The sequence below is a fragment of the Oncorhynchus tshawytscha genome, linkage group LG28 (genome assembly GCF_018296145.1).
Source record: "Oncorhynchus tshawytscha isolate Ot180627B linkage group LG28, Otsh_v2.0, whole genome shotgun sequence".
Taxonomy (NCBI): Eukaryota; Metazoa; Chordata; class Actinopteri; order Salmoniformes; family Salmonidae; genus Oncorhynchus; species Oncorhynchus tshawytscha.
In genome coordinates, this window is record NC_056456.1 from 36,162,072 (window position 1) to 36,173,775 (window position 11,704).

The following is an 11,704-nucleotide window of genomic DNA, read 5'->3' on the forward strand; positions in this document are numbered from 1 at the left end:
GGCTTTATAAATACATTTGATTTGATTTGATATATATCAACAAGTTATCTGCCAATTTACGGCTCTGCCCCATAATCCAATAAAATCTATACTGGCTAATCTGAGTGCTTCAGAGATCTCTAGGACTTCATAGTAGATGGGAATTGTAGATTTAATTGTTTTCAATAATTTGGGGTTTGTAATAATGAAAACAAAAGGTATGAGGGTATGTTTGAGTGAGTATATGTGTTGTATGAGTATATGTGTTGTATGAGTATATGTGTTGTATGTGTATGTGCAGACAGATCCTCTTCTCTCCTCATCATCTCAACCTAAGTGTTTAGTCAACAGAACCCAACGCTCCTCCAATAGTCACAGGTCGACACCGGGCCAAATATAGCGAACCATAAAGCCTCTTAGGAGAGAACCTTCTTACAGTTCAGTTTCCGTGAACAGCATCTGCGAATAGACAACACAAAGATCCTTAAGCCAAAATCCCTCCCAGGTATTTAATTCTAAAGGAGTAATTACTGGGTGTGTCTTAGGTCTGCAGGTACGTGTGTTGTTGCCGCTCATTCGCATCCAGTCTTTGGAGCGAGTTGCACACACACAGACACGCACAGTCAGAAAACACACTGCACAGAGCAAGGGATCCTAAGGAACTGCTGAAGAACCCAGTCACGTAGGGGGGATAGACCAGACAAAGCCACCAAGATGTGTGACATGGGGGGATTGGATAACCTGGTGGCCAACACGGCCTACCTGAAAGCCCAGGGTGGCGACGACAAGGAGATGAAAAAGCGTCGTCGGAGTTTGTCACTGCCCCTGGCCGAGCAGTGTGCCACCATCCGGACTACCATTGATAAGAACTTTGAGTCGCTCTGTGAGAGGCAGCCAATCGGCAAGAAGTTCTTCCGGCAGTTCCTGACTGCTACCCCAGAGTACATCAATGCCGCTGAGTACCTGGACGAGCTGAATGACTGGGATCTGGCGGAAGGGGCTGACAAGGATAAGCAGAGGGCGAACATGATGAAAAAGTTTTGCAAGGCCGACTCCAATAACTTTCTGACCTACCTCACTGGGGAGGTAGCCGACAAGTGTAAGGCAGTGACGGACAATGACTTTGACGAAGTGATGAATGTCAAGGTGAAGGAAGCCACACGGGAGTTTCTGAAAGACAAGCCCTTCACGGACTACCAAACTAGCCCCTTCTTTGACAAATTCCTGCAGTGGAAGGAGTACGAGAAGCAGCCCATCAGTGATAAAACCTTTTATGAGTTCAGAACTCTGGGTAAGGGAGGTTTCGGAGAGGTAAGCATGCAGAAACCAATACAGCAGCATCATGTCTTTGCAACACTGCCAAAATGACTACGTGTCAGTAATATGTATCTGCAATATTATCTCTTTAATAAATGTAAAACACATGTGGCAACAGGACAATTCACAAAATAAAGAATTATGTACAGAATCAATTACTAATCCCATATTGTCGTTCCCATAGTTTCACTGATGCAGTGTCTATCAGTACAAAGTACACCTCAGTTAACTTGCAAAGAGCTAATCTCTCGTTAATCCCCCACAAGAGATGACCCACGGTTCTTAGTTCCTAAAGTACAGAATCAGTTTCATCACTCGCTACTACTCTATGCATACTTTCAAGCTTGTATCATTATCAAGTTGTTCTACAAGATGAGAGAATTCTCAATGGAAACTCCAAATGTCTCCCTGTTCAAGGGTCATGTGTCAGTATCAAATCTGAGTGTCACAAGGTGCCATTTATCCAGCCCTTAGGGTACTGCTGAGGTATTCAAGAGTCCTTCTAACCCACGGTCTCCCTCTGTCCAGGTATGTGCCGTACAGGTGAAGAACACAGGCCAGATGTACGCCTGCAAGAAGCTGTGCAAGAAGCGCCTGAAGAAGAAACATGGTGAGAAGATGGCCCTGCTGGAGAAGCAGATCCTTGAAAAGGTCAACAGCCTGTTTCTTGTCAACCTGGCCTACGCCTATGACACCAAGACCCACCTATGCCTTGTCATGACCCTGATGAATGGCGGTGACCTCAGGTACCACATCTATTACGTCAGTGAGAAGACCAAGGGTATTGAGATGGCACGCATCATCTACTACACAGCGCAGATCTGCACAGGCATTCTTCATCTGCATGAAATGGATATCATATATCGTGACATGAAGCCCGAGAACGTGCTGCTGGACAGCTTTGGCCAGTGCCGACTCTCTGATCTGGGTCTGGCCGTGGAGCTACCTGCTGGAAAGACCATCTCCCAGAAGGTAAGCCTGTTGAAGTTGGATTTTCAAAAACTTGTAGTTGATTGTGGCTTTGGGAAACTATCGAAAGTCGAAAGTCGGGATGGTGGAGAATGAGTATGAAGAAATGATGATGATGTCATGACAATGAGGGCAATAAGGTTCCTTTATGGTTGCGATCTGATAGCAAACTTCCAGAATTTACCTTTTCATCATAGTGTGACAATTTGGATGATTAAAAGTGCCTGTGGCTTCTAATGCATTTTCTGGTGAATTGACAATGATGTGTCAGCAACAGCTTTAGGTCAAAAGCCAGGCTGAAGGGTTTTATATGGGATCAGAAGCGACGTGCTATGTCTCACTAAAAAAATGAGGAGTAACTTAACATGGGAGGGAGTGGATGAGTTTATGACATGGTATTGTCCTATCCCTGCCTATTAGATGATGGGGCTAGGGTTAGGGTTGAAGACTTTTGACCTCAGAGTCTCATATATATATATATATATTCTCTGGACCCTCTCTCTGTCTCTGAAGCTTTTGCTGTAAATCTGGAGGGATTACTGGATCGTTCAGTATCTATCCAAGAGGAGTCTCTGCCTCCATTATATAACCCGGGGCTGCGCAAGATGGAGACACGGTGTCTTCAAAACAGTGCCCCTCTAAGTCATCTAGTGTATATATAAATCATTGATCTACACCAGGGATGGGCAACTTTGATTGGTGTGGGGACCACAAAAATCTGAACTCATCATGAGGGGCTTGTAGGTCTGCGTACCCACATCAGTACCTACACATGCAGTCAGAGCCGGCCCAAGCCTTTTGGGGGCCCTAAGTTACATTTTTGGGGGGGGGCCCTCCTCACCTTGCGAGCAAAACATTTTAGCGCCCCCTCTCTTGACAGAGGAGAGAATAAAACAAATCATGTAATTCTACACATTTTACCAATTACCAATTTTATAACACATTTCATGCATTTCTACTCATTTTGCCATGGCCCAGAGAGAAACATTTGCAGTTTTACAGCTAATTACCTGCAATTCTACTAATAACTCTGAGAGTGACAAACACAATCAATGGGTGCCCCCCCCAGATGGTAATTTGACCATGATTACTACAAGATAGCTGTCTAGACTAATTCACCAATCTAAAATTGTTTTGCTGACATACGCTAATTGAGTGACTATCAGTGACTGACATAACAATAGAGAACCTGCTGATGCACAAACCACATGTCAAAATGTCATTTAGTGGAATCTACTATCCTAACGACCAACTGAATCCCCACCCCCATTTAAAAAATATATATATATTTGGAAATTGTCAGTTGCCCATCCTTGATATAACCGATTTTATCCTTAGTGGGTGGTTGTTATTTCCCAGACAACTATAGGACAGACCATTTTGGGGGCATTGTAAGTAGCGTTGGGGGTTGGATTTGGTGTGTCAGGGGTGTCCTCCTGATCTCTTCAGTGAAAAAGGGATTATTATGTCCAGCCCCTAAACTCCTTGGATACTGAGTAAACTCATGGGTACAGCACCTTTGTGCAATATAAAGATAGGCAAGATTTATGTAGCCTCTTGAGACTATGGAATGGTATATTACAAGGTCTCTATGTGGGGTGTCTGTTTGCACAACCAGGATACCAAAAAAATGAGGTCATCAAAACCAATCTGACCAATCAAAGACACAGGACAGGAGTTTGCAAGTCAACGAACCAGAGAAATTGATAGTTTAGAAGCATCTCCCTTGGTTAAGCCAACCATTTCATTCAGGGAGGACAAGGCTAATTGTGTTAATTGTGCAAATTGTGACTGATACTTGATGAAAAATGCACCTTAGGAAGACGTCTGCTGTGTGTAGATGCTGTGTGTATGTTTATCAATCCTGTGAACCAGTAAACCATTAGCTTTTCAGTCAAATGATTTGTCACAGGGTTTTACAGATTGGGGCATCTCTACGGGTCAATGAAGAGTAAGATGCAGGCTCTGTAGAAGCCCAGTAAGCTCATTATCCAGAGCTCTTCTCTGGTCCTCCTCGGCAGACCGGGGAGCCTTGACTAACCCCCCATAGGCTTGGCTGGCTTTGCCCTTTTAAGCCTCTTACTTAGCAGGCATTACACAAATCAGTCCCCTGATCAGACTAGCAAAACCAGGTTAACCTTAGGCACAGTTTCTGTGTATTAATGAACTAGACCATTTTGATGGTCTACTTACAATTTCTTGACTATGCAGTGTATTTAATGAGGCCTTAGATCTACAAAAAAAGTTGAGGAATTAGAGTCCAAAGTTTGCCCCAGCTGTTTGGCCAATGGCTGGACCAATCAGGTGTTTGGAGAGCTTTGATTTGACCAGTCACAGGGAGTAAGTAGTCCATCGCTGTCCTCTTTTGGAAAGGTGTTTTCAATGTGGTTAGCAATTAAGCGCGGGTCAAAAGTCAACTGAAAGATGGGAGTGGCATGTCCATTTTTGTGTACAAGGAGAAACCTGGCAAGCAGTCCTGCTTTAGCTCATGAAATAAAGATAAAAGCTAATAGACACCTGGTACCAGGGACTCCGTTTTGAGTCGTGCATAAGAACAACAGCCCTTAGCCGTGGTATATTGGCCATATAACACACCGCCTCGGGCCTTATTGCTTAAATAGACACCTGGTACTCGAGACTCCGCGTTGAGTGGTGCCTAAGAACAATAGCCCTTAGCCGTGGTATATCGGCCATATATCACACCCCCTCGGGCCTTATTGCTTAAATAGAAGCCTGATGCTCTTGCATTCATGCTATAGGTCCGATGTGCAGTGCTGTGGTAGTGTCGTCCTCTAGAATACACGACCACAGGGCTCTCCAGGACGTATTGCTAAGCACATTTGTAATGCTATACTTGTGCATGATTATACATATAGATGTGTGTGTGTGTGTTCCAGTGTGTGTGTGTGTGTGTGTGTGTGTGTGTGTGTGTGCGTGTGTTTGTGTGTGTGTGTGTGTGTGTGTGTGTGTTTGTGTGTGTGTGTGTCTTACAGTATATGGTGCATGTGGTCGCTCACTAGAGTCCATGGATGGACATCCTTTATGTAAGCAGAAGGAGAGGTACGTCACCCTGGATGTGCACATGACTCTTGACAGGAGAGAGAAGAGAGATTAGCATTAGCATTAATCTACTTGTCCCACGCTATGGCTGAAGTCAGGAAGGAGCACAGGAAGGACTAGAGAGGGACAGAGAGAGAGGGACAGGAAATAGAGGGCTTATATAAAACAGCACATGGCTGTGTTCATAGCCATGTCCTGTGTTAATGTAAGCCATCTTCTTCCTGTTCCACATGGCTGTGTTCAAATCCATGTCCGGTTTTAATGTAGCCATCTTCTTCCTGTTCCACATGGCTGTGTTCATAGCCATGTCCTGTTTTAATGTAAACCATCTTCTCCCTTTCCCTCTCTCTCTGTCCCTTTCTAGTCATTCCTAAGACCTTACCTTACCTCATTCCCATAACCTTATGTTCCTGGTCTCATCCTCACTAGGTCTCGCCTAGTCTCATCTTCGCTAGCCCGAGGCTAGTACGCCTTAGACCAGGCTAGTAGAAAATGTACCAAACTAACAGTAAAATAGTTTTTTTTTGTCTAATCGTATCTCATGGTACAGACCCTTGGCAAGTAGAATATCACTCAGTTTGTTCCATCCTCATCATGTGGATCAGCTTTCTGATAACCCATTATAACTGGCATTAGCATGCTTTCATTATCGGTCAAGAGAAATGTTGACTTTTGAGAAACAGGAAACAGATACAGTAGAGAAGGAACTGTAAGGCTGGTTAAAATCACTTCTAAAACCATGTTACCCAAATGAGCTGATGTTTCAAACATACCGTATGATGATGAGTTGTCCTCTAATTGTCTCCATCTTGCTTCAATTCTTCCTGAATCTCTCCTCCTGCCTCCCCTACACTGTCCCAGGCTGGAACCGGAGCATACATGGCCCCTGAGATCCTGAACGAAGTTCCCTACAGGACATCGGTGGACTGGTGGGCGCTGGGATGCAGTATTTATGAGATGGTGGCTGCCTACACCCCGTTCAAGGGTCCCGAATCCGGGAAGCAGAAGGTGGAGAAGGAGGAGGTGCAACGTCGCATCTGCAAAGAGGAACCCCTATGGGAGCACAAGAACTTTGACGCGCCCACCAAAACCATCATCCAGGAGTTCCTCAAGAAGAATATTGATGAACGCCTGGGCTGCAAGTAAGAGAATCAGTCTGTCCAGGCTACCATTAATATACGCAACAAGAACAATGATCTATTCTCTACTGATGTTGTCATTTATGGGGAAACAGCCCTATCAAGTCAGGTAGCTTACCATAGCATAGCATAGCATAATAGCATTCATTTTCAATTACACTACCCACACTACCTACATTACAATTGATCAAGGCAGTATCAAAAGTATCCGATGTACTCTGCAAACAACTGGTTGAATTAATTTTTCAGTAGACAGTATTTAAGTTTGTTTGTTCGACTGTATTTTTTGCTGAGTTATCTGTGACGTTAGCCTAGTTAGCTAGTTAGCTAGTTAGCCTTCACCTGCCAGTATGATGCTCACACGGATGTGTCAACAAACTTTCCTCCACAGGGGAGGAGGTGAGGACCCCCGTAAGCACGAGTGGTTCAAGTCCATCAACTTTCCTCGTCTGGAGGCTGGTTTGATCGACCCCCCTTGGGTGCCCAAGCCCAACGTGGTCTATGCCAAGGACACTGGCGACATCGCTGAGTTCTCCGAGATTAAGGGTATTGTGTTCGACGCCAACGACGAAAAGTTCTTCAAGGAGATTGGCACGGGAGCCGTGGCCATTCCGTGGCAACAGGAGATGATCGATACGAACCTGTTTGACGAGCTGAACGACCCCAACAGGAAAGAGTGTGCTGGGGGTGATGACGGGGAGGGGAAGTCTGGCACGTGCACATTGCTGTGAACAGTCAAACCTGGCACATATATACACCGAAACATGGCACCAATACATCAACTGATTCGCTCATGTTCTGTAAAATTCTTGTAAAACATTACACACAGAAATAATTGAACAAAATGCATCGGAGAACAGCAGGAGAGAGATGAGGTATCCTTCACTGGACCTGGTCGGTTGCCATTGATTTTAGTAATATGGGTTGAAAGTTCCCTGAGCTTCCAAACACATAGGAGAGTAAAGGTGGCTTTACCAAGATTGGTATTGGTAGTCTCTTCAGATTGCAGCTACTCCCAGATGTTTCTCATGATGTATTAGTGCCCTCCTGGCCAACAGGGGTCGTAAGATTAAAATATAACAAATTCATATGGTGGATAAAACATTTTTTTAAATGATTAATGGATAAACACAGGCCTCTGTTTACATACAGCCTGCATCAGAAAGATGTGTGTATGTAGACTGCAGTGCTAGCCCTAGGCCTGAAACCTGGCATTGGCCACAATGGAGCACGGTATGCTGAATTTACTAGTTTGGGAATATGGTTGGGATCTCATTCTTGATTGTGTTCCATTAATTGAATTTGATAGAGGCCACATTTTTTTCAACACCCCCCCCCCATCCCCCACCCCGAGATTAATTTTGTCTCTCTAAAGGCAGAGGTGTTAACTTTTTTTTGTTGACAAATATTTCAAGAGATCAATGTCTGTATGGACACATCACCTTTTTAGAAATTTCACCTGGAAGCGATCAGAAGCGAATAAATAATATTTCTACATCAGAAGTTATTTCAAAACGAAATGTGGCAGAGATATTACTTACCTATAATGACTAACCTTTGGTCTATCACTAAATTTCCAAGCAGATGCACTTTCCAAGCTAGCATCTAGTTTTATTTCAAAACGATGTTGTATATGAATATAAATATGTATATCTATGCATTGACATGGGGAGAAATCTACAGATTAGGTGCTAGTCAGGACTTGATGAATGCTCAACTCTCATTGGGCTGTGAAGGTTCTATGCCCTGGTTTCTCAGGAGAGAGGAATGGAATGTAGAGAAAAATCCAGTGGGATTCTATATTCGAAGATTGAACATTGAGAGGAGTTGGGCTTGGCCAACAAATGTGTTCCTGTACCAGGAATATCTATTTGTCCCTCCCCCCAATGCTTCCATTCATTTGATTTGTCTGAAGTTCGAGATACATGTACAAAAAAGTTAGAATCTAGTTAGCTTGCTAGCTTTCAAAACTTTTAACAAAGAAAATCACAGTTCCCTTGTTTGTTGCCTCAGGGTTAAGACTTATTTCATACAATAATAATAACAATAATATATTATTATATAACTTTAAATGGACTAATTTTATTATATTATACTATGAATATCAATATCATAAACATACTTGTAAATATAATTTGAGAGGAAAACATTACATATGCTACTCTATGTCAGTCATTTATCAGGGACTTGCTTGAATCTTGAATTATTTGAATAAAAATATGTCTTTTAAAGCCTTTGTTTTTTCTTACTAACTGATGGCAATTCACTATTGTACTTGTGTATTCCTGTGTGTGTGTTCCTGTGTGTTCCTGTGTGTGTGTTCCTGTGTGTGTGTGTGTGTGTGTGTGTTCCTGTGTGTTCCTGTGTGTGTGTTCCTGTGTGTGTGTTCCTGTGTGTGTGTTCCTGTGTGTGTGTGTGTGTTCCTGTGTGTTCCTGTGTGTGTGTTCTTGTGTGTGTGTTCCTGTGTGTTCCTGTGTGTGTGTTCCTGTGTGTGTATTCCTGTGTGTGTGTTCCTGTGTGTGTATTCCTGTGTGTGTGTTCCTGTGTGTGTGTTCCTGTGTGTGTGTTCCTGTGTATTCCTGTGTGTGTGTTCCTGTGTGTGTGTTCCTGTGTGTGTGTTCCTGTGTGTGTGTTCCTGTGTGTTCCTGTGTGTGTATTCCTGTGTGTGTATTCCTGTGTGTGTGTTCCTGTGTGTGTGTTCCTGTGTGTGTGTTCCTGTGTGTTCCTGTGTGTGTGTTCCTGTGTGTGTGTTCCTGTGTGTTCCTGTGTGTTCCTGTGTGTGTGTTCTTGTGTGTGTGTGTGTTCCTGTGTGTTCCTGTGTGTGTGTGTGTGTGTGTGTGTGTGTGTGTGTGTGTGTGTGTGTGTGTGTGTGTGTGTGTGTGTGTGTGTGTGTGTGTGTGTGTGTGTGTGTGTGTGTGTCTGTGCGTGTGTTCTTGTGAAAGGCACTTTTCATTAATTTCGCTCAAGTTGCTGCATTAGGAATCAAACAGATGCTGTAGATGCTGTCTAGACCAGGTACGCCACAGATAAAAGGGGAAACCTAGTTAGTTTCTAGTAATCTCTTCTCCTTCAGTCTTCTTCTTCTTCTGTTGACCTTATATGGAGGTTGGCTACCAACTTTAAGGTGCATTACCACCACCAACTGGACTGGAGTGTGGACCTCAGTTCATCTTTCAATCATCCACGTGGGTAAATGCTTCTAAATAACCAATGAGATGGGAGAGGCAGGACTTGCAGTGCGTCAAGCGTCAAAAATAGAACCAAGATCTACTTTAGTGCCTGGCTACGCAGACGCTCGTTGACGCACGCGAACAGTTTGGATGAAATGATGGAATAACATGTAGGTGTACATTTATTTTGCAACGCGAGCGGGAGCCCACTTAGCGACAGCACAGTTCTGAGGGAAAGTTTGTGCAAAAAAGGTATTGGTTATGCCTGGCCTGTGCCTGGTGTGTGATTGGTTTAATTAGCACATTTACATATTTGTAGCATTATGATTGGTTATGAATTGTAAACAATATATCAGCCTGTCTTGTTTGAGCAGTGAAGAGAAGAGGTATATTTCGTATTTTATTGGATAATAGTTTTGTCGTACGGGGCTCCCAAAATAAAATGTATAGTCACACAGCAAAAAATATTGTTGCATGTGTGAATTGGTCGAAGAGCCCTGGGTATAGGCTTAAAGGCTTTTAAAGTGCACTTCCAGTTTTTCCGATAACCAGTAAATCCGACTATGAGAATCAACTGTGATAAAACAAATACAATTACGAATACGAGTATGACGCGTTCAGCACACCTCACTGTAGCCCGTACTCCAGGGTACATGTTAACTCCCGTGGAAAGCACTGCGGCAGTCCTGAGTGAAACCTACAAAAATTGACCGCAGTAATCCCATTAGGTAGAGATCACAAGCAGACTGTGCTGCCCAGGGCAGATTTCAGTGTGCTACTCTTAGCTGATAAGAAGATAATCGGCCTTACCCTCAGAGTACTGAAATCAACCTCTAATCTCCAAGGACCTAAAGGGAAGCCTCAGGAGGATATATACACTACTGTTCCTGACAAAATGGTGTTTGGCTACTGAAAAAAAATGTGTGGGGAAAATAGAGCTCAAACCTTATAGATCATTAGGAATGTTTGTTTCGGTGAAAAGTTCAATAGTCTACTGGAGAGGAATAAACACAGAATGAAAGAGAAATGGAGGCAGATCAAGAGATGTATAAAGAGAAAACAGTATGTTTTTAGTTTACAAATCAGTTTTGGAGTGAAACAGAATGGGCGGAGGGGACATCCCTGACGTTTGGCTCTCTCTTGATTTGATTTGATGCAGAGACGATGTTCCAAGGGCATGGTTTAAGGGCCGTTAAGGGAGTGACGAAGCTAGACGAAGTTACTAGAGCTAAAAAGCAGAGAGATTATCTGTTAAAGAGTGGGACTCAGGTGTTGACAGCTAATGGTGGTGAGGGGCAGCGCACCCTAAAATCGCTGCCACAACCTGTTGGATGCTACAGTTAAACATAGTATAGCCAGTTGCAGGGATTCTCCTGATTGATCAGAAATTCAAGCTTTTCTGATCAGGACATTATCTTCCATCAGTGAAAGCTGGTGACTTGAAAAATTGAGGAGGATAGATAGGAGACCCACGGGATAGGCACGGACCGCACGGAGACAACAAAACAAATAATTTTAACCTCTTTCACTCATGGAAATTAGCCTACAGTGGTTTCAGAAAGTATTCACACCCTTATGACTTTTTCCACATTTTATGTTACTGCCTGAATTTAAAATGGCTTAATTTGAGATTTTGTGTCACTGACCTATCTATACCTTATAATGCCAAAGTGGAATTACGTTTGTTGAAATTTTTTACAAATCTTTTTTTTTAAATTAAAAAGATGTAATGTCTTGAGTCAATAAGTATTCAAGCCATTTGTTATGGCCAAAATAAGTTCAGGAGTAAAAACAAGTCACATAATATGTGGCATGGACTCTGTGTGCTATAATAGTGTTTAACATAATTTTTGAATGACTACCTCATCTCTGTACCCCACACATACACATACTTCAGACAAACAGATTGTAATTGTGATGCGCATAGAATGGAGTCATGAGTGCTTTCAAGTGCATTTTCCCAGCAAATTTTCTTCACAATATGACAAACATGGGCTCATTGTGTTCAGGACAACCCAGGGTATAACGCATCTCATCCTTGTAACTGTGGATCAAACATAACGATCATAA

The 11,704-nt window shown here is 43.1% G+C and overlaps 1 protein-coding gene across 1 annotated transcript; it reads left to right on the top strand.

The window, feature by feature from the left end:
- Positions 1-579: 579 nt before the first annotated feature.
- On the top strand, positions 580-8,632 carry LOC112226505 (rhodopsin kinase grk7a-like). Its single transcript, XM_024390860.2, has 4 exons — positions 580-1,290; positions 1,825-2,268; positions 6,187-6,467; positions 6,856-8,632. The coding sequence occupies exons 1-4, from the start codon at positions 694-696 to the stop codon at positions 7,193-7,195; spliced, it is 1,662 nt and encodes a 553-aa protein (XP_024246628.1). The 5' UTR covers positions 580-693; the 3' UTR covers positions 7,196-8,632.
- Positions 8,633-11,704: the final 3,072 nt, after the last annotated feature.